At 43.1% G+C, this 23,175-nt stretch overlaps 1 protein-coding gene across 1 annotated transcript in view; it reads left to right on the forward strand.

The window, feature by feature from the left end:
- Positions 1–22,863, forward strand: part of SUDS3 (SDS3 homolog, SIN3A corepressor complex component) — a 44,526-nt gene extending 21,663 nt beyond the window's left edge. Inside the window, exons 8-13 of the mRNA XM_063785066.1 lie at positions 5,806–5,901; positions 6,906–6,967; positions 7,131–7,152; positions 8,560–8,665; positions 16,203–16,287; positions 19,464–22,863. Of these exons, the coding sequence (XP_063641136.1) occupies positions 5,806–5,901; positions 6,906–6,967; positions 7,131–7,152; positions 8,560–8,665; positions 16,203–16,287; positions 19,464–19,562 (470 nt within the window). The 3' untranslated portion in view covers positions 19,563–22,863. The remainder of the gene's footprint in view (positions 1–5,805; positions 5,902–6,905; positions 6,968–7,130; positions 7,153–8,559; positions 8,666–16,202; positions 16,288–19,463) is intronic.
- Positions 22,864–23,175: the final 312 nt, after the last annotated feature.

Here is a 23,175-nt window from a genome sequence, read left to right on the forward strand (position 1 = left end):
TTTTTTGTAGAGATAGGGTTTTGCCATGTTGCGTAGCTGGTCTTGAATTCCGAGGCTCAAGCAGTCTGCCTGCCTTGGTCTCCCAAAGTGCTGGGATTACAGGAGTGAGCTACTACATCTGGCTTTTTTACTCATTTTAAAACCCTAAGATATATGTGGTTGTACTACTATAGGAGCAGTAAGTTTCACGCGTATGCAATAGATGCTAATGAGTAGCTACTTGGGTGTCAAGACAAGAGGAAGAGGCCCCACACAAATATCTGGAGAGGGAGAATGGAAGAGGTGACCTGGATTTTGGGCAGAGTGGGCCTTTCCTCAAGATGTTCTTTCCTGGTGCTGGCATTGTGGAATCAGGGTTTTTTTTTTTTTTTTTTAAGATGGAGTCTCGCTTTGTCCCCCAGGCTGGAGTGCAGTGGCGCGATCTCGGTTCACTGCAAGCTCCGCCTCCCGGGTTCACGCCATTCTCCTGCCTCAACCTCCTGAGTAGCTGGGACTACAGGCACCCACCACCACGCCCAGCTAATGTTTTTGTATTTTTAGTAGTGACGGGGTTTCACTGTGTTAGCCAGGATGGTCTCGATCTCCTGACCTCGTGATCCGCCCTCCTCAGCCTCCCAAAGTGCTGGGATTACAGGTGTGAGCCACCACGCCCGGCCAGAATCAGGTCTTTTAATGTGCTTGAGGGTGCAGAGAGGAAGGCTCGACTGGCTAGCTGTTTATTGCTCTCCCTTCATAATGGCCAACTTTGGCTTTAAAGAGATTGGTCCCTTTATTCCTACTCTGATTTGGCCTCCAAAGACCTAACATTAATTCTTGTGGATTGATTGATTGATTGATTTTGAGACGTAGTCTAGCTCTGTCACCCAGGCTGAAGTGCAGTGCCACGGTCTCGGCTCACTGCACCCTCTGCCTCCTGGGTTCAAGCGATTCTCCTGCCTCAGCCTCCCGAGTAGCTGGGACTACAGGTGCGTGCCACCATGCCTGACTAATTTTTGTACTTTTTAGTAGAGACGGGGTTTCACCTTGTTGGCCAGGCTGGTCTCGAACTCCTGACCTCAGGTGATCTGCCCGCCTCAGCCTCCCAAAGTGCTGGGATTACAGACATGCACCACCGTGCCCAGCCCTAACATTCATTCTTATTCCCCACCCCCACAAACCTTAGGCGCTCTTCTGTTACCACCGCAGCATTAATTTGTGTCAACATTGATGGCGCCCTCCGTCCTGCTAGAGAAGGGCATGATGTCTGCTAGGATTGCTCTGGGCTGCTAGTCTAGCCTATGGGTCCCTGCCCTGGTTTGGAGGTAATTGCCAATCTGCTATAATGTTTACTCTGCAGTGGATTTTCTTTCTGCCAGTTATATCCCATTTCCTTTTAAAGAAAATTTCCTTTTTAAATTTAAAGTACATTTAATTTTTTGAGACGGGGTCTTGCTCTGCCACCCAGGTTGGAGTGCAGTGGCACGATCTCAGCTCACTGCAACCTCTGCCTCCTGTGCTCAAATGATCCACCTCAGCCTCCCAAGTAGCTGGGACTACAGGCACCTGCCACCTAGCCCAGCTAGTTTTTTGTATTTTTCTGTAGAGATGGGGTTTTGCTCTGTTGCCCAGGCTGGTCTTGAACTCCTGGGCCCAAACAATCCACCCTCCTTGGCCCCCCCAAAGTGCTGGCATTACAGGCGTCAGCCATTGCACCCAGCCTTATATCCTATTTTTTAAGGATGACCCTTTGAATCACTGCAATTAATATTTTTCCCAATAGATAAATATGAGCTTGTTTTAATAGTTAAAGTATGTTGCATTGAAGCTTTTCCTGCCGTTGTACACTATAGGCAGGTATGCTGTTGGAAATGAATGAATAGGCCTAGAGAAGTGCACAGCAAAAGGCCAGCCAGTAAACTGGTAATTGTATGTAAATTGCAGGTAATTAATTTATCAAGAATATCTCTCCAGAGGGACTGTGCTGTAATGACTCTACCACCTAGCATTGCTTCAACCTGAGCTCCCATTTTTTAGATGTTGGAATCTGTGCTCCCTGTGGTGAGGGGTGAGGGGGTTCCTGTATCCTTCAGGTTTCCTAGTGAGTAGAACAGGAGGATTTGCACTATTAAAAGTCATATTGCAGGGTGGTTTGGAGAGGAGTTATATGCCTAGTCTTGTTGCTTGTTTGATGTTTTTTCTCACATAACACTCTCCCAAGTCTGCTTTAAGTGCTTGATGTTTAATGATAAAATAGTATCTCCACTGAAGCAAACCTATGAGGAGACCTCTGGATCAGAGAGGGTTTCTAATTTCAGCCAGTTCGAGTTTTTTTATGGTTGGTGCATGATGTCGGAGAGGAAGACTGACTGAATCCCTGCTCAGATGTCTTCTCTGGGGTTGTCACACTCCAGGGTCTGAGCTTCAGTTCTGGAAGTTTGATTTTTGTCAGTGTAGCCAGATTGAGCGTCTTGGGACTCTTAGAGTCCCAGTCATAGGAGATTGATGGTAAAACTCAGGATACCAGCTCGTTGCTTACAGTGAGAAATAGAACTTCCAGGTGCACTCAGACCTGGGTTGTCAGACTCCATCCTTCTATGAAAAATCCACCGTAAAAGCCAACTAGACCAACCTGGCGTTGAAGCAAGGTGACTTAAGTGGATAATCTTACTGTGTCTGTTGGGGCTGTGATACATGTTGATCATGTCCTCAAATCATGTTTTCCACCTGGGCTATTGGCCAGGACTGCTCCCTTCTGTCTCCTCTTTCCTAGATGGAGATGGAGACATGCTGATAAGTTTTAGGGGCTTCTCCAGAGTCTCTTCCTTCTGCAAAGCAGTCTTTTGGATAAAATTAACCAGATTGTTGCTGTGACCAGGCTAATAAAATAGATTTTTTTTTTTTTTTACCATTTCATAAGAATTTGATTATATTTTTTGGTTTGTAAGTGATACAGTTATGATTTTCAGAGTTCAGTGGCCGTGATTGGCCTTTACTTGGCTTAAATCCATCATGCATTGTCCACCCTCCCCACTCCCCGGTCTTGGCAGCCTGTGGAGCAGAGCACACTCAGCCACTCTCTTTGGCAGACAGAACATTCCATAATGTTCATGGGCTATGTGCTTTTCCTTTGGTGCTCTCTTGGGTTGGGTGAGCTCCCTTTATACTTTATTTTCCAAATTAGGTGTCAGTGTTGCACAGCCTCACAGTTGACATCAGCTGCTTTCGACTATGTAACTTCTTTTTTTCAGCTCTTTGTGCCTTGAGTTTTAAAAAGGATCTTTGTATAGTTTTTTCCTGCCTGAAAATATAATAATAAAAACTAGCATTGATAGAACTCCCGTTACACCAGGCACTGTGCTAAGATTTCACACATATCATCACATGTAACCCTCACGGCGCACTGTGGGGGAGGCATTATTGATACTTCTATTCTCTAGATGAGGACACGTGAGACATACAGCACTTACAAACCTGTGTTAGGTCACACAGCCGTTGCAGGGATTCAAACGCACGTTTGTGTGACACTCCAGTTCTTAACTGTGGTGCTGTGTCACTGGCCAGTAACTAACTGGAGAAGGGTGGCACCTCAGCATAGGATAGGAGATTTCTTTTAGGGAGAAGCCTTCACCACTTGTTTCTGGTGTGTGTGTGTGTGTGTTTATACTTCCAAGTACACTTTTATAAATATTCATTAATTAGGTCTTTGGTTCTTATTTTACCTCTATTCCATTCATAGGAAAAAAATATTTAATACTGCCCATTTCTCTTCAGAGCAACATGCAGAAGCCTTTTTTTTTTTTTTAATTTTCTGTGGCACATGTATGACATGCTCTAAGATCCTGCACACTGCTTGGTAGAATTCCCTGAAGCTGCCCTGCCTGTTCTGCTGATTGTGTGCATAATCACAAATTAACTTCCTCCCATGATCAGACTTGACCTCATCTACCCGTTCTGCACAAAACATTATGCACCCCTACTGTGCCAGACTATTGCTAGGTGTTGGGGTGGAATTCAGACATCCAAAGGGGTAGGTAATGACCTGTACACCATGGCACTTGGTCTACTTGAGGTTTGTATAGATGCTCTGGTTACTTGGAAGATGGAATGAGTTTCTGCCTTTGAAAGCTGTTACAGAAGGGAGAGGGTATTGAACTAACTTTCAAGGGGTATTATGTAGGAGTTTGCTGGGCAGAAAAGAGGAAGCTAGACAGAGGAGAGCCATGCAAAGGCTTGAAGGCGTAAAGTCTGGTGCCCTTGGGTAACAGGATAGCTAAAGGCTTGCACACGGTGTAAGCGTGAATGAAGAAGAAGGGAGGAAGACCAGAAATGAGGCCTGGCTTATATCCTGTGGAGAGTGGTGAGCCATTGAAATATTTAGTAAGAAGATGGCCGGGTGTGGTGACTCACGCCTGTAATCCTAGCACTTTGAGAGGCTGAGGATGGCGGATCACTTGAGGTCAGGAGTTTGAGACCAGCCTGGTCAATATGGTGAAACCCCGATTCTACTAAAAATACAAAAAATTAGCCGGGTGTGGTGGCGCATGCTGTAGTCCCAGCTACTTGGGAGGCTGAGGCATGAGACTCGTTTGAACCGGGGAGGCAGAGGTTGCAGTGAATGAAGATTGTGCCACTGCACTCCAGCCTGGGTGAGAGAGTGAGGCCCTGTCTTGAAAAAATAAGAAATATTTAGTAACAAGAGTGATACGCAAAACGATCTGATTTGTGTCTCAGGAAGATCACTTTGAGGGAGGGGAGGATGGATGGGACATGGGAAAGACCACTGAAGGCTGTGGAGGTAGCCAGTGAAAGGATGAAGGGATGGAGTGGAGGCAGGACCAACATTAGTTGGTGAACCTCATGCCTGGATGAAGGAAGACAAGTCACAGATGCAGATTTGTTCTCGCATGGAAGGAGGGGTAGATTGGATGCCCCTGAGACACAGGAAAAGAAGCAACCTTGGGAGAGGAAACGAGGAGAACTGAGTTTTTGTGGGGCATGGAGAATGTGTGGTGTCAGGTATCTATTGCCATTCAGAGGGATGTGTGGAGCTGGAATTGGTGATTGCAGATTGGTTGGGATACAGTCCGAAAGGAACTGACTGGACCCCAAAGATGATCAGTATCCAGGGAGCAGACAAGCGATCCCCGAGGAGGCAGGTTCACCTCCTTGTGCGCCACCTCTTGGGAGGAGCTATTTGAAGGCGTGGGGAGTCAGCAGCAGTGTGAGACCACAGAGAGGAGTGAAGAAGAAGGGAAAGAGGCTTTTATTGTGAGCGCTCATTGTGTCATCTTGATAGTCAAGTAGCTACAAAAGGTTATAGAGAAAAAAAGTCCGAGTCTGTAAATGAAAACTTCGTATAAAAATGTTGGCACTGAGGCCAGTGGCCTCTAAAAGAGCCTTTCATACCAATGGGCTTCAGCACACCCACCCTCTGTGGGAACTGCAGAAATTAGTCAGCTGAGATGACCTTCAGGTTCCTTCCTATCCCGAGAGCCTGTGACTCTGGGCTTCTTAATTTGAGGGAGAGGAGGAATATCCCCTAGGTTTTGAGGGTGCTGGAGAGATGCCCACAGTGGCTGTAATGCTTGACGGTAGGGCTGCATTTCTGAGAGGGGTGTGCACTTAGGGCAGCTGGTCTGAATCTTAGAAGTATAAATGCTTTCTAAAATCTAATGGGGTGTCTGGCTATGACCATGTGTAGAACAAATACCCCCAGTAAAACAGTTCTGATTGGGTGGCTGGGGGGCAGATATTCTTATACTGTAGAAATTCTTACTGACTTCAAGTGGGAGTTGGATAGATTTACCCATTCCATTCTTGCCACAGATTCTATGGAGGTGAAACCTATCATGACCAGAAAGTTGCGGAGGCGACCAAATGATCCCGTCCCCATCCCAGACAAGAGGAGGAAACCTGCTCCAGATATCCATTTACATCAAGCCTTAACCGCCTTTCTTTTTTAAGACTGTGGAATCCTATGTTTATCCGTTTGCTAGGGTATACATGGCCGTTGTCCTACAGAAAATAGTAATATTTAACTGGAAAGCGTGTGTTAAATGTTTGTCCACGGGTCAGGGGTTGCTCATTTTATCATGGTAGTCCTCATTTGCTACTGCTTTTGGTGGGAGAGATGTATAGAGTCATGATTTGGAAAGGTGCTTTGCATGCAAAGTTCAGCCTGGTTTTAATGCTAACATCAAGATTCAGGGGCATCTGAAAACTTGATGTGCCTTAATTTTTTCACCTGTAATTTTCCACCTTCCAACTGTAAAATGAAGGCAGTAATATCTACCTTTATGTACCTCTGTTATCTATGTCCATAATATAGTGGATTGCAACCTGTTTTTAAATTAAAGCAAATGAGATTTCAGTCAGACATAAAGCAGCCCTTTAATCATAAAAATGGTAACGGAAACAGGAAAGATGGAGGAGCGTTGTTTCTGTTCCTTTCGAGGAGATGGTGAATAGCTCTCTGCCCAAAATGGCTTAGTCATTTGTGTACCATCAGGAAAGGGCATAACTTCAGGTTTCTTCTCCTTCACAACAGGAGTTAAGTTGCTGAGGGAAGATTAGCCTTACCTTGGGTGGGTGTGTGTGGAAGTCTTTAGATCTTTGGAACAAAAGCGCTTTATACATTCATGATGAAATTCTTATTTTACTGTTTCCTTTGCTGTGTTATTGTAGATGCCTAATGAAGCTCATTCCACCTTCTCATCCTAGCAGTGGGGGATGTGAATTCTTTTATGTATTGAAGTACCATGACATTTAGTAGGAGAATCATAAATTTCTAAGAAGCAAACTGTTACTGTAGAAACATCATTTAACAAAATCATACTTTGTAAATTCTAAAATACTGGTACCATTGTGTTGATTACTCTTTGCCTGGAAACTGTACTTTTCACATACAGTCCTTTAACTCTCAATACCCCAGCTAAACTATTTGTTAACAGATGAACAGATCATGGAGGATCTGAGAACATTAAATAAGGTACGGTTTGACTTTTTTGATTTATTTGAAAACTCAGGCTTATGTGGTTTTCTGATTTTGTTTGTTAACATGTTACTTGTTAAATCATTATGATACCTTTGACACCTGAAGTTGCACCTGAAATGATTTTCTCTAAGATTTTTTGTTGTTGTTCTTCCTACAGCTTAAGTCACCCAAGAGACCAGGTGAGTGCATGATGTGTTGGCATTTGTGCAACCTTTTTATCATGTTGTTGGAAAAGCGTGTGAATACCTGTCAGGAAATTGTTGCAATTTTCAAAAATGAAATGTTCATCATTTGCCTAAGAGTAGTCATCACGAAAACTGAAGGGGACCTTAACTATACCCCTCCCTGATTTCTTTTTTTTTCATAACCCCTGCTTTGTTGTTTTTATTTTTTTCTTAGGATTTATCATAAAAGAGACATTTGATTGATTGATTGATTTCCTTCTGTGTAGGCATCAGGCATAAGATTTAAGTACACATCCATTTTTGAAAATGAAACCAGAAGGATTTTTAAGTATTACTGGCTTTCTAAAGCCAAGTCCTAGGCAGTTCTGCTCCCGTGGCTTTTTGTGGCCTGACTCTGGTAAGGCATTCGAAGGCTGCTCTGACTCACAGTTCATAGAAGAGACCAACCAGCTCAGTATTCATAGTTGTTCCTTCCAGAACAGCACTTGAGATCATCAGTGCTAGCTGCCAACTAGAATTCTGAATTGGTGACATCTTTTTTTTGTTTAAAGCACCATGATTACTCGATTACTCGATTACTCACACATCCCTCTACTTACTGAGTCTTGTGGAAGAAAACAAGAGTCTTCTTTTTCTAGGTAATATCTTCCTGGGGGCCACTGCAGTCCACAGACATCCTGACCTTCTGAGGCATGATGGGGAGGGGGTGAGGGAGTTGTGTGAGTGTAAATTTAGTAGTTCTTTAAATGATTCCTTTTTTTTTTTTTTGGATTATGGAGTCTTGCTCTGTCGCCAGGCTGGAGTGCAGTGGCGTGAACTCGGCTCAGTGCAACCTCCGACTCCCAGGTTCAAGTGATTCTCCTGTCTCAGCTTCCCAAGTAGCTAGGACAACAGGCGTGTGCCACCACACCCAGCTAACTTTTGTATTTTTACTAGAGATGGGGTTTCACCATGTTGGCCAGGATGGTCTCATCTGTTGACCTCGTGATCCACCTGCCTCAGCCTCCCAAAATGCTGGAATTACAGGTGTGCGCCACCGCACCCTGCCGAAAACGATTGCATTTTTAAGAGATTTTCATAATACTTGCCCTTTGATCACCAGGGCTTTAGTCCTACTCTAAGTGACCTTATGTATTTGCACATTTGACCTTAATCTTCCTGAAACCCAGGTGTCTCTTCCATTTGAGAGGCTAATCTGCCTTGCCTACTTCCAGGGTTGCTTTGATGATCAAGTTTAGATGGAATATACAAGAGTTTTGCTGAAATCCCATGCATTATCACTGTAAGGGCTCAGTGATGATTATTACCACATTCTGATAGTGTTTCAATTAAAGCATGTTAACTGGTAGACTCGCATGTGTTTGTTACATTCTTAGTCACGTAAGTATTGGTTTCCTCCAGCATCTCCATCCTCTCCTGAGCACTTGCCTGCGACACCCGCGGAATCTCCAGCCCAGAGGTTTGAAGCTCGGATAGAAGATGGCAAACTGTACTATGACAAAAGATGGTATGTTATGGGAAAACCTGGACTAGTAAGAGTCTCATATGAACCACTTGGAAAGAGGGCTGGGGCTATTGTAGTTATTTCAGAGCATGGCTGCTGCTAAACTTACATACTACTAAAAGTAGAAACCCATTAAAAAATGTATTAGCAGTCATTTAATCAATACTTCCGGTAGATCTTTGAAAGCAGCGTTTCCCAAAACCATGTTCTGCTCCCCTTCCTTCTCCATTCTGCTGTCTCTGTACTAGAATTTGCAGGCTGGTATCTTGTGTGGTACCCCTGCCAACTGGGGCTGGGGTGTATGTCCCCCTCTGACCCCTCTTACCTCTGTCCTGTGTGCTAAGGTTAATAGGTGCTCTTCGGATTAAAGGATTTTGTGGTCAAATCAGTTTGGGGGATGATCATGTTAATTAAGATAAGTGGGTTGCTCCCTTGTAGTACCCTTTGGGTCCTGCGATATGCTAATGTACACTGTGAATTTCTAAGATGTTATTAGATGTTTTTTGATGACACATACCCTTTTTTCTTACATGATCCAGCTGCAAAAGTGGTCAAGGACACTTGCTTGGGGGAACTGTATCCTAAAACATTCCTAGTTTGTTTTTTGAGACGGAGTCTTGCTCTGTCGCCCGGCTGGAGTGCAGTGGCGTGATCTCAGCTCACTGCAACCTCTGCCTTCCAGGTTCAAGCGATTCTCCTGCCTCAGCCTCCCGAGTAGCTGGGATTGCAGGCACCCGCCACCATGCCCAGCTAATTTTTGTATTTTTAGTAGACACGAGGTTTTGCCATGTTGGCCAGGTTGGTCTCGAACTCCTGACCTCACATGATATGACTGCCTTGGCCTCCCAAAGTGCTGGGATTACAGGCGTGAGCCACTGTGTCCTGCTGCATTCCTAGTTTACATTGAAGACTCTTTGAAACGTTCAGACCGCCTAGCATTTTTCATTGGAAAGGTAATGGCAAAACAGTATGAAAGAACCTTAAAAGCTCATACTTTTGTTCATTCAACAAACATTTCTTCTGTTCTGTATTACGCTTTCTGCTAGATATGAAATGGATACTGCCATCATTTCTCAGGTCTTTTCATTCTGATATATTTCTTTTTATTCTTTATCCATATGCAGGCATAGTCTATTCATTCTAAGGCATAGTGGACATACGGTTTGCTTTGCCTTTCTGTTTGGTTATATTGAGAATGTTTTTCTGGGTTACTGTAAGGTGTCTGTAATTATCATTTATAATGGCTATATAATGACCCTTTGAGTTTCAGTATCTAACCAAAAGTTCCAAAATTGGGGTAATGATTATTTATTTTGAATTCTTAAAAAAACCCAGCATTGTGTTAGGTTGGGTACTCGATAACATTGTACTTGTCAAAAATGCTTAGGGTTCTAGTCATGGCCGAAGTAAATCATTTCCACCTATTAAGTTGCAGTGAGTTAATTGCCCAGTAGATGCTGGAGGCTGGCTTTATCTCTAAGGCTGATCTTGATGACTTCTTCCCCTCTGAGTTGGTGTTCTTTGGCATTCTTCAGAAAGGTCGGTTTGTGTTATATCTTAACATTATGTCTCAGAACACATCACCACTAGGTGGCAGGCTCTAACAGCTTAACACTGAGAAGGGCAAAATGAGATGAAAAATGTTTCTAATAATGAAAACCAAATAACCTTTAAAGATCAAGCCCACACATAAGAACCATCTTTGAAAATGATGAGATTTATCACTAACATTTTTACGGATCTGTGAGTCTTAAAGCCATGTGATATTTCCAGTGATGTTCATTTTGTAATTGTGTTGCTTTGAATCTTCCTCTTTCTAAGCTTAATCCTCAGACTTTACGAGACATGTCTTGAGGGTGAAAATGCAGTAAAATAAAATTCTTGTTTTTTTAAAGAAGAGATCCACAATGTCTGATGTTTCCTAATGTAAACAAAATGATCAGATTTGATGTGTTAGAACTCCTAAGCATTTTGAAGGAATTTTCACCATCTTTCTTACATTAACAGCAGAAATTTAGAAAATAATGTCACTGGATGCATTTTACTTTTTCAGTGAAATTGAAATTGCTTATTCTGTTGTTAAATATACTTTGAGAATGTTGTTTTTTTCTCTATTCTGTATACTTTTCATTTTTGGCCTTGGCAGTCAGAGATCATAATGCAGTTGTTGAAGGTGGGTCTCCCTCTTGCCCAATGACAATTGAAAAGTGTTCCTGGGAATACTGGCTGAGGTGTTCACTGGTGTAGAGCCAGCCTCTCCCATCTCACCAGGCTCATGTTTGGCTTTTGTATCAGTTTGGAGGTTTTGTTTTTCTTTCTTTGGCAGACGTGGCCTGTGGCTGAGAGGTCAGCTACATTGCTTTATGCTCTTTCCAGGGGGTATGGAGTATTTTGGTGCAGCCGTATTTTTGGCAGAAGATGTCTTCCTGAGTTTTAAATGACTTCAGCAAAACAAATGGGATTCAGGCATCGCATCTTGGTGTGAATACTTGCCAAGCTCCCTTTCATTTTGAAAGATAAGGATCTTCCCTTTGCCTTGGTCTTATACTGCTTTTAAGGCATTCTATATCATGCTATGTAAATTTGCCTCACATTTTGATTTGGACTAATGATCTCTCAAAAAATACTGTGAAAAAGTAGCTGATATTTGAAAATAACTGATGGTACGGGTGGACTTCTGTTTTTCTCTCCTTGTTTTAAATCTGGGGCTGCCTGTGAGTCAGAAACGAAGCCACCCACTTGCTCAAGAGCGTTTTCCCCTTCAGCCTTCGGTCGACACAAAAGACTTAAAACAGTGAATATTTACCAGTAGAATTGGGACTCCTTGAGGTTCTGTAGCTATAACGTGGACTCACTTATTGGGGAAATAAAGTGTTAATACCAGGATTCTCAGTAGGATACAAAATTAAATTAATTTTCCTACCTCCTCGCCCCACTTTTGTGTCCACTTTCTTAAGAAATTGCTTTTCGAAAATAGTACAGTAGTGGTAATTTCTAGTTTTGTTCGGTTTAATAGTAGAGGTTCAAAGCTTTAAGAACTTAATTGTAGAGATTCCCAGGTCAGACTTTCCATTAGTTACAAAGTAATAGAGTCAGTTTGACATTTGGAGCTTAGTCTTTGAGGCTATTTAAATATCTTTTTTCAGCAGCTGAGTTGCAGCTTGTAAAACAGGTTAATTGGCCTAAAAAAAAATAATGCACATTTTTACTACCCTATTGATGTTGCTTCGTAGCACATTTTATATCTAAACATATTTTTAAATTTCTTCCCCCCCCTTTGATTTTTCTTTAGAAATTAAAAAGTAAATTCTTATGTTAAGGTTGTCACATACTTCTTGGTTTCATCTTTAACCGCCCCCACCCCCCCATATGAACACTTCATTTTTTATTTTTTTGAGACAGGGTCTCACTGTCCCCCAGGCTGGCATGCAGTGGTGTGATCATAGCTCACTGGAGCCTTGATCCCCCTGGCTCAAGCGATCTTCCCACTTTGGCCTCCCGAGTAGCTGGGACTACAGTCCTCCATTACCATGCCTGGCTAATGTTTTTTTGATTTTTAGTAGAGATGAGGTCTTGCTATGTTGCCCAGGCTGTCCTCAAACTCCTGAGCTGAAGTGATCCTCCTGCCTCAGCCTCCCAAAGTGCTGGGATTACAGGTATGAGCCCTGAACACTTTAATATCTAAGGACTTATCTTTTCAGAGAATTCAAATAATTTAATAGATTTGATATCTAGGGATAATGGTTCCCCCAAGACATCGTGTAGTGCATGAGGATCCCTTGAAGGTCTCAGAGACTGCGATTCAGGAGGGACCTGGGGATCAGTTGGTTTGGAAGTTGGCTGCTTTGGGAAGCATGTTGGCCACCTCTACTTCGGAGCAAATGGGGACCAATGGTGGACATTCAGGCCACCACCATTCAGTGATTCCAAAGGAGGCGGATCTGGGAGGTGGCCACATTCCCAAGTTCCAGACCACTTCCCAGAGGTAATAGACCAGCTTGCATTGTTTACTCTGGGTGTTCGCTTTTAAGTCAGTTGAATGTGTTGGGTTTGGGTTCTAAGTACCACTGAAGGAAAGTACAATGCATCTCATGAGAATTGTTGGAATAGCCTTCCAGAGTCAGCTGTTTTCTTTAAAAGACCTTTGTGAGGATATGATACATGGATATACATGTAACATGTATATGTGTTATTTTTGGTTTTTTTTTTTTTTGAGACAGAGTCTCGCTCTGTCGCCCAGGCTGGAGTGCAGTGGCGCAATCTTGGCTCACTGCAGACTCCGCCTCCCAGGTTCAAGCGATTCTCCTACCTCAGCCTCCTGAGTAGCTGGGACTACAGGCATACGCCAATATGCCTGGCTAATTTTTTGTATTTTATTTATTTATTTATATTTTTTGAGACAGTGTCTCGCACTGTCACCCAGGCTGGAGTGCAGTGGCGCCACCTCAGCTCACTGCAACCTCCGCCTCCCGGGTTCAAGCTGTTCTCTCCCTCAGCCTCCCAAGTAGCTGGGACTACAGGCACCCGCCACCACGCCCAGCTAATTTTTGTATTTTTAGTACAGATGGGGTTTCACCATGTTCGCCAGGATGGCCTCTATCTCCTGACCTCGTGATATACCTGCCTCGGCCTCCCAAAGTGCTGGGATTACAGGCGTAAGCCACTGCGCCCGGCCAATTTTTTGTATTTTAGTAGAGACGGGGTTTCACCTTGTTGCCCAGGCTGGTCTCGAACCCCTGAGCTCAGGCAATCCACCCACCTTGGCCTCCCAAAGTGCTAGGATTACAAGCATGAGCCACCATACCTGGCCAGTTTTTTTTTTTTTTTTTTTTTTTTTTTTTGAGACAGAGTCTCATTCTTCCAGCCAGGCTGGAGTGCAGTGGCATGATCTCAGCCCACTGCAGTCCCTGCCTCCTGGGTTCAAGCAATTCTTGTGCTTCAGCCTCCCGAGTACCTGGGATTACAAGCGCACACCACCATGCTGGCTAATTTTTGTAATTTTAGTAGAGATGGGGGTTTACCATGTTGGTCGGGCTGGTCTTGAACTCCTGACCTCAAGTGATCCACCCACCTCGGCCTCCCACAGTGCTGGGATTACAGGTGTGAGCCACTGCACCCAGCTGTAACATGTGTATGTTTTATAATAAACACAGGAACATAGTTGACATAGTTTTTTTTTTTTTTTTTTTTTTTTTTTTTACCTACCAGTATATGGAGCATGTTTCCACACTCGTAATATTCTACACCACATCCATGACCTTTCTTTATTAAAGTGTTTAGAAAGTTGTATCAGAATGACTTGAGGGTAGTTGCATTTTGTTTTGTGTCTTTATCTCTTTAATAACTTACAGTCCCTTTAGAACAACTGTGAGTATTCTCCCTCTGTATTTTTATTTTAACCATTACTCAAGACATGACTGTTTACATAGGAGAGCTGGCTCAGATGTGAGAGAGAAACAAGGGGAAGTGTTAGTGTTAGTATGAACTTAGCCTTTTCTTATGCATTGTACAGTTCGGCCCTTGTGATAATACATATTTAGCATAATGAAGGTCCCCTGCCAGTTTACCAACTAATAAAGGGCCAAAAGCAACTTTAAAACTTGCATTTAAACCATTCTCGCTGTTCTAATTGAATTTAAAATTCTTTTTTTTTTTTTTTAAGATGGAGTCTCGCTCTGTTGCTCAGGCTGGAGTGCAGTGGCATGATCTTGGCTTGCTGCAAGCTCCGCCTCCGGGTCAAGCAATTCTCCTGCCTCAGCCTCCCGAGTAGCTGGGATTACAGAAGCCTGCCACCACTCCCGGCTAATTTTTGTGTTTTTAGTAGAGATGGGGTTTCACCAGGTTGGCCAGGCTGGTCTCGATCTCCTGACCTTGTGATCTGCCCACCTCGGCCTCCCAAAGTGCTGGGATTACAGGAGTGAGCCACCACGCCTGGCCTAAAATTCTGTTTCTTTTAACAGTATTTTCAGAAAGTACATTGACTTGGAAACCTGAGTTTTCAGTTCATAAGTAGCAGGTTAAAGAGAATTGAGACCCTAGACTGGAAAAAGCTCATTATGGGAGTGAAGTGCATCCTTTACTTGCCATGTCTTGGCAGTAGGTTATTTCCTTATACCAGCAAAACAGAATAAGCCATCATGCTTTGCTGGGAGATGTGTTTTGCTAAATTTACACGAGTTTATGGGTCTGGTTAGCCAGATCTTTGCAGCCAAAATGAACCAAAGTTTATGTTATTAATCGACGTGGGGCTGGCCCAGGCCAGGGTTGCTAGCTGCAGCTCCGCTGATACTTCGAACTCTTGTGATCCAGCAGGGGCTCCTTCATCCTGTGGCAGCTGCTGTTGTCCCATTTGGGCTTTGGCCCCCAGCAACTTCACTTTCATCCTTGGCCTTGTCTCTGAACTTGTAGAAATAAGAAGTGGCCTTACACTACAGGTTGAGAGTAGATGCAGGAGTTGAAAGGGGAGTGTCTACTGTATTCAAAGCAGCTTTCCCAACTGTCCAGGCCAAATTAGATACCCTTTGGTACACGTCACGGCACTTGGAACTTTGCCTGATTAGCTGTTACCAGGTGTGGTTATTTAATGTTCCTTATCCCCAGTGTATTTGAATCTCTGTGATAGTGGAGAACTTGTGGCCTTTCTCACTGTTTGTCCCCAACCTCCAGCATAGTCCGTGGTACACAGTAAGTGCTTAATGAGTATTTTTGAATGACTGACTAAAGGGTTAAAGTCAGCCTTCCTTCTTGTTGGTGACTGACTTGGACAAATAGAAAATAAATAACGGTGGCTTATGCCTGTTTATTTTGTCTGTCCAACCTTCTTCAGTGTTCTGGTGTGGGGTCAGAAAGGGGAAACAGAGTTTTTATTTAACAATTTTTAATTTACTTTTTGAACTGAGTCATATAGTCCAAAAAAAGGGAAAAATACATAGTTTTCCAACACTTTCCTCAGCCTTTTCCCTTCTGTAGAGGGACCAAGGAATATAAGCTTTAGATCCCAAAGAAGATTAAGTGGTCTTCTAACCTAAGGATGGAAGCCTTTATTTATTTATTTATTTATTTATTTATTTATTTTATTTTTTGAGATGGAGTCTTGCTTTGTCACCCAGGCTGGAGTGCAGTGGCGCGATCTCGGCTCACTGCAAGCTCCGCCTCCCGGGTTCACACCATTCTCCTGCCTCAGCCTCCCAAGTAGCTGGGACTATAGGCACCTGCCACCATGCCCGGCTACTTTTTTTGTATTTTTAGTAGAGACGGGGTTTTACCGTGTTAGCCAGGATGGTCTTGATCTCCTGACCTTGTGATCCGCGTGCCTCGGCCTCGCAAAGTGCTGGGATTACAGGCTTGAGCCACCGCGCCTGGCCTCAGGATGGAAGCCTTTAAATTAAGCTAAATGGGAAATCCAGGCTATTCCTCAAATGTAAATTATTAAGACTTCTTTAATTATAATTTTTGTTGTGATGGTGTTTTTGTTTTGTTTGGTTTTTACTTCCTGTCTCTGTCCCTCCCTTTTTAAAAATGTGTGCCTTGTTTTTGTCAGGTACCACAAGAGCCAGGCCATCTATCTGGAGTCAAAGGACAACCAGAAACTGAGCTGCGTGATCAGTTCTGTAGGAGCCAATGAGGTGGGAACCACACTCCCTCACCTTTAGGGAAGCAAAATGTGTACTGCGAAGTGTTGGTAGGGCAAACCTGAAATGAAAGTGCCACCAAGGAAGTACAGTGGAGTCCTGTCTTCTATGTGGGTTAGATTCTAAAGTCAAGCAGAAATTGCACATTGTCAAAATCATCCTTGAAAAGTCCTTACATTCGCTTGACTACAACATATGCGGATTTGTCTATTCCATGGGGTATTTGTGAACTCCCGGTACAGCTACTGATTTGGGAACCACGGAGCTAGATTCCAGGAAAGAACAAAAAGCAAGTCTGTGTGGTGTCTGTACATTCAACTCCTGCTTCTTTTTTTTTATTTTTATTTTTTTTGAGACAGAGTCTCACTCTGTTGCCCAGGCTGGAGTACAGTTGTGCTATCTTGGCTCACTGCAACTTCTACCTCCCAGGTTCAAGTGATTCTCCTGCCTCAGCCTCCTGAGTAGCTGGGATTACAGGCACCCACCACCACGCCCGGCTAATTTTTGTATTTTTTTTTTAAGTAGAGATGGGGTTTCACCATGTTGGTCAGGCTGGTCTTGAACTCCTGACCCCGTGGTCTACCCAGCTCGGCCTCCCAAAGTGCTGGGATTACAGGCATGAGCCACCACACCTGGCCAACTCCTGCTTCTTTTTAAGGTAACCATCTACTGAGAATGGAGCTTGACTGTGGAGCATACTCCATCTTGGTTTTGTTTCTCTAGAACTTTCACACATACCAGTAGATTTGTTTCTTGCTGTGAGGATTGAATGAGGCACCTGGCACAGGGTCTAGCACCCAGTCAGTGCTCACTAAGTGAGTGCTGGCCTGAAACGACCCACACGCCACTTGCCTGCCGTCTTTCCTAGCTGAGATGTCCTATTGTGCCTCAAAACAAGTTGCCAGGCTTATGCCCTTGGTTTTTGGTCTCCTCGAGACACTCCTTTAGGATGGGTGGGGTCTGGTTTTAAAGTCAGCTCAGAGGGTTATACCTGAGGATGATATGACTGCCCTCTGAGTTCTCCAAGTGGTCCTTCATGAGGAGTATATAAGCAATGTGTAACTTATATTGTTAGTTAAAGTTAAAAACTTTAATAGCTGGATTGGCTTGATCTTTTATCAGTCCACAAATGTCTGCAAAGAAATTGATTTCTATGTGTCTTCCCTCTGTAACTTATTCGTGCCAGTGCACAGTAAATCTAATGAAACTGGATTATGAAATAACTTAAGCCTCTTCTATTCTTCCAGCTTCCTGAATTGAAAATGCCCTGAAATGTGACTAGTTTGCAAAATGATTGTTTACTTAGAGGTTAGGGAGAGCCTTCTAGATAAATGAATGCCATTCTTCTCTGGGCTGAGGATCCGTGTGAGTCCCCTCAAGCCAAGTCAGAACCAGAACAGGGAAGCTAATAGAGAGACCTGTTCCTCAGCCAAGAGGTGTCACGATTTCATGGTAATCATTTGCACCTGGCTGTCTGGGCTGTTCCACAAGCACATGTGGCCTTCTAGTACCTGACCCTAACTTCAGAACCAGTGCATTATTCTCCTCTATGATACCTCAAGATTTTTCAGAAAAATATAAATGCAAGTTAGATTGTTTTTCTCTCTCTCTGCCGAATATTGTCACGTCTTGACATAATAGAGTGTCAGTGAGATCTGACAAATGGTGACACTGAAACATGTCTTCTGGAGGGGAGAAGCTTCAGTGCACTGAAGACATGCAACTCTGGCAATGGGGAAACCGTTCTCATTTCTTGAAAGTGTTCCAGCTCATTTTTCAGATCAAATTCTAGGTGACACTGGAGCTACTTGGTTTTAGCATAGCTTGACTCCAAGCAGGTTTGGTGGGTAGCTCTGAGTGTGTGGATGACTCCCTGACTTAGCTTTTCTTGGGATCAGTTTTTCGTTTAAAATGATTCTGCAAGGTCCCTTGGAGGCTTAGCTTCATGTGAGGTCTTTAACTTTTTAAATTTTTAAGCCAGTGTATTTGACTTTAAAGCAGTAGAGATACTGCTGAATAATCACATTAAAGAAATTGAGATGAAACAGAATAAGCTTTTTTAAAACCTGAAAACTGAGTCCAGGAAGGAGGAGATAAATCTGTAAACTTGTATATTTGGGTGAGATGCAGACCGTTCAAAAAACTGTGCTTTTGGCTCTATTTAATTGCATGTTACAGAAAAACAGGCAAGAAGAAGCCAGAGACTGCTTTAGTAGAGAAGAGCCAGGGGCTTTGATGTCAGACACCAGAATTCTCATCGTGATAAGTGACTCAGCCTTGATGAGCTTTGGTTTCCTCTTCTTTAAAATGGGGCCAATGATAGTAGTTATTTCATAGGGTTGTCTTGCGGGTGAAAAAGCTCAGCCTGATCAGCATGGTGTCTGGCACACAGAGCTCAGTAACCCTGGCTCAGGGGGTCAGGTGACTGGCAGCAGCTCCCTTTCTCACCCATGGCTTTAGGATGCCCCTTATTGAGTGCACTTGTCAGCCCTGGCAGTCCCCTGTTGCAAGAGTTCATTCTCAATTCAATGGAAGAATGCATCTGCCCTGTAAAATGCACTGTAATCTAATACTGTCTGTGAGAGAGGGATATGGTGAGGAGGGAAGGACTCTCGGAAGTGCTTCAACCTTCTCATGATCCTAATTGGGCCTTAGCTCATTAGTGGGCATTTTTCTATTGTTGATATTTTTTCCCTGTTTTTCTGCACAACCATTAGCCTTCATTGCCAGGAAACCAAAGTATTGAAAGTTTGTATAATATGGAAGTCCCTTGGAGCAAGGAAAATACTTCCAAATTTGAAAGTTTGTGTTTATGAATAGATGTCTCTTGAGTGTTGATAACACAGTAATCAAACCAAATTTAAAAGCATCTTTAAGATCAAGGCAGAAATGGAACCCAAGATTGCTGTGCTTTCCATTTTCGTAATCACAGGTGTGAGAGAGATGGCTGAGAAACGAGTTCAAGGCTGATGCCTGTTCCCAGCGGCATGCCTTTAGATGGCCCGAGGTCAGAGGTGCTTATGAAGCCCTCACAAGTTGAGACAGTTTATTCCAGCAAAAGGCTACCAGCCTTCTGCTTGCATCTCACTCGTGCAGATATTTTGATGGTGTAGGAGATTTGCTCTTCTGTATTTAACTTTTCATCTTGTTCCCTTTCCTCTCCCCTGCAGATCTGGGTGAGGAAGACAAGTGACAGCACCAAGATGAGGATCTACCTGGGCCAGCTTCAGCGCGGGCTCTTCGTGATCCGCCGGCGCTCAGCTGCTTGACTTTCTACAGTGCTCTTCTCTTGACCCTTTTTCTGGAGTGGGTTTTATTTTTGTTTTGTTTTGTTTTCTCCTTAGTAGAAAAATGTTAACTTACTGGGAATAGCTACTCAGCCTTGGAAATGGAGAGCACTGTAGTGAATTCTTTAAGGCACTTTTGTGGCCGGATGCTTCCAACTTTGTCAGTCTTTTCTGCCTCAACTTCTTCCAGACATCAGTCACGATGAGACTGTTTTACTTTCAGGCGTATTGGGGGGTTTGATTTACTTTCCTTTTATTTCTTTATTTTTTGCTTATACTTGTTTTTGAAAACCTCCTCTGAGTTTGAAGGGACAGCTATTTTTATTGATTATCTTTAAGTCTCTCTACCATGGAGAAGAGCAGGAAGGGATACACTCTCCAGTGCATTTTCATGTTTTGAATCTGATTAGTGGATCACGTAGCTACTTTCCCTGTCGCGTCCAATTCACTATTTCCCCAGAAGCTTGGGGCAGAGGTCCTAGCAGGAGATGATGAATTCTCGTGGCTCTCGGCCTTCTCAGAGAAATAAATGCTTTGTGTAACATCTGTGCACACCATCCATTCCGCTGGCTGAGCGATGGAAAAGCTTGCCTGGAAGACTATGTGCACTGAAGTAAATGGGGTTGGGGGAGGGGACATTTCATATTTATAATGTGCTGAAGGTACCATATTTTAAATGTTATTTAATGCAGGTGATTTATTCAAACATTTGTTCTAGCTTAAGCTGGAATAAGCAGTGGTCATTTCAGAAGTTTTCATTTGTAATTCCTTCCTCTCCCTTGTTCCCAAGTAGGTAGTAGTAAGTATGTGCCACAGGCTGATTATCTGGGTAATCTTTTACGGGTGGGAGGTGAGATTGATAGTGCAATAATCAGTGATCTATAGACCCTCATGCACGATTCAAGTTTCACTCTTGTGGCTGATGCCATTATTGCACATTGGCCATTCCAAACCTCTGGAGAACTTTGTTGTCAGGCCCTGAGCACTCACAGCTTCATTTGGCCCAGGTTGAAGACAAGGAAAGCTCTGCTGTGGCTGCCTCTGGACTGACACCCTCCCTAATGAGTCCTGATGAAACAGCCTTTCCTACATCCTTCCCTCACTCCCATGATTGGAGAAATGATTCATTGGGTGATGAGTGTTGGGGTTTTCTATACTCACGTTGCCATCTTGAGATGTTTAAAAAATTTGGGGTTAGAGCAACTGTTAGCGTCTCTATGAGCAATCAGTAGAACTTACACATCCTAGGAAATCTTTCTTTGTAAGTAATTCTTTTGGTCTCAAGTGATTCTCTTCATGTTGTCTCTTGATGTACATACCCCCAAGCAAGTTGGGGGGACTGTGATGACAATTAAATCACCTTCTCTGAAGTTCTGGCTCTGCAGAGACCAAACCTTACTGACTTGTACAGACTTGTACAAGTAAAGACTTATACAGATAGATTTTTGTTTTAACTTACAATCCGTTTTTTCCTCTTTTTTTTTTTTTTTTCTGATGTTGGAGTCTTATTTAGAAAACAGGATAAATGACGCTGTTATCAAAAGTTGCCTGGGGTTCTGTATTTCTTCTCTGCCCTCCAATCCCCGACTGCTATGATGTTTACTACAGTGAACCCAGCCCATGGTAAACACAGGCTTCACCTGTTCTTGTTTGTTAGCCTTGGCTGTGAGGCAGGACTTCCCTCGCTTGAACTGTTACACATACGATGTGTGTGTCACATCACATATTGTGATTCCAGCTGTTGGTTTTCATGTAGTGCCCTGCGATGGAAATTAGATATATTTCATGTATTTTTCCATTGAAGGTGGAGTTTTTCAATGATCATGTGTTTTGTCCTCCTAAACAGTATACCAAAGTTTGTTTTTATAGTTGAGGATTGTATTGATAACCACTGGGGTTCCGCATTGAAGCAGGAACAAATTGCCTCTTTTTCTGGCCTTCTGTGGTGGGACCTCTGTGCTTTTGTGAAGCAACTATTTATTTGAAGACCAGGGTATGGGCACTTTTGCCTTCTCTCCTCTCTGACTTTTGAGGGTATTGAGGGCGCCCTTAGTCATAGTCTCGACTCCGCCATTGCCTTCTCCTCGGCGTCCTCACAACTCTTAATTGGGCCTAGTGAAAATGGGGGCAGGTGAGAAGTCCATTTTGAGAATCAGCATAGTAAATTACATTTCTAATCCCAGAGGACTTAATATTTTCTTTTGTCACCCCAGAGGTGAAAAATCAGCAGTTGAAGCCTGACAGGCCTCAGTGGTGACCAGGAACAGAAGCAGCCTTCCTGTTAGTAGATGGGGGTACTTCTGTGGTGGGCAGAAACCTTACTAAAGGGGAAGACAGACTTTGACGTTTCTAGACGAGAAGGAGGCTAGCTTCTAGCCTGGGTGGCCATTATTCCAAATGGTCTTTGTCTCTCACTAGACCCCAGGGCACCAGATGAATTTCCAAGTTTAAACTCTTTCCTGCAGGTGATTACTTTGAAAAAGGTTGGTCCAGACCATTCTGATCAAGAACCTGTATATGTGTTGTGTTAGAGGCATCTGCCTCAAGTCTATATACAGTGTTTGCTGCGGGTGTGTTCCAATATTCATTTTACCTCTGCTTGGGGGTTTTGTGTGTTCCCCTCCCCCCATGCCCTGCCTACCCCCTTTTCCCTGAACCATGTCCTTTTGAATAATTTCCAGATGGATTTCTGTAGCCATACCAAAGCCAGGGTGTTTTCATTCATGCGGATACTAGTATTTATAGATGTCTGACTACCTAACTTAATTTTTGTTTTTGAACTTCTAATTGGGGCCAGTGTAAGATCGATCCCAGAGGCTGATCTGCAAATCAAGCTACATGTATTTGTGTATAAGACCCTGTGTTCAGAACTGGGTGACTTTTCTAAGAAATATGGGGTTTAGAATGGGGTTGACTGTATTTTTTAACCTAATTCTGGAGAGAAGATTGTATTTTTTACAGTTTTTTGGGTTTGGCTTCCTTCTCACATTTCTTTAGCCTTGAATTTTTACTAAATAAATTTCCTCCTGATTAAATTTTTTTTTTCTCATCTGGGAATTTGAAATCTCGGTGCTTACTGTTACACCAATTTGTCCAAAGAGTTGAAATCACTTTAATGCCAGAACATGGTAAATTTGCAGCCATTTCAAGCAGGTGGTGGTCTTTTTTTATAACATCGTTAACGGGTACCATTAAATATTCTGAGAGGTGAATGTAAAATATAAAAGGTATAGGGTTTTTTTTTTTTTTTAAAGAAAACAATAAACTTTCAAAGAGAAAACCAGCATGAAGTCTGTATTGTATCCATTGACTTGATAAGTGATAGAAATTTATTTTAGGTCTTTGATCCATTGCTTATGGGGAAAGGAAGTTAGGGCAGAGGAAGGGATATTCTAGACATTTAATTCTTAGTGAAGACTAAGATACAGAATGATGTCAGGCTAATACTCAGTTTTGTAAAGAGCAATCTGGGGTGTTGACCCTTAAATGTTTGTGCACTCTTCTTGTTGCAGATAAAAGTCATTAAAAATCAAGTGAATAGAATGGATCTTGGGTGGAAAAACAACCTTGAAATAAACTTGTGATTGAGGATATT

This window comes from Pan troglodytes, chromosome 10 (assembly GCF_028858775.2).
Source record: "Pan troglodytes isolate AG18354 chromosome 10, NHGRI_mPanTro3-v2.0_pri, whole genome shotgun sequence".
NCBI lineage: Eukaryota > Metazoa > Chordata > Mammalia > Primates > Hominidae > Pan > Pan troglodytes.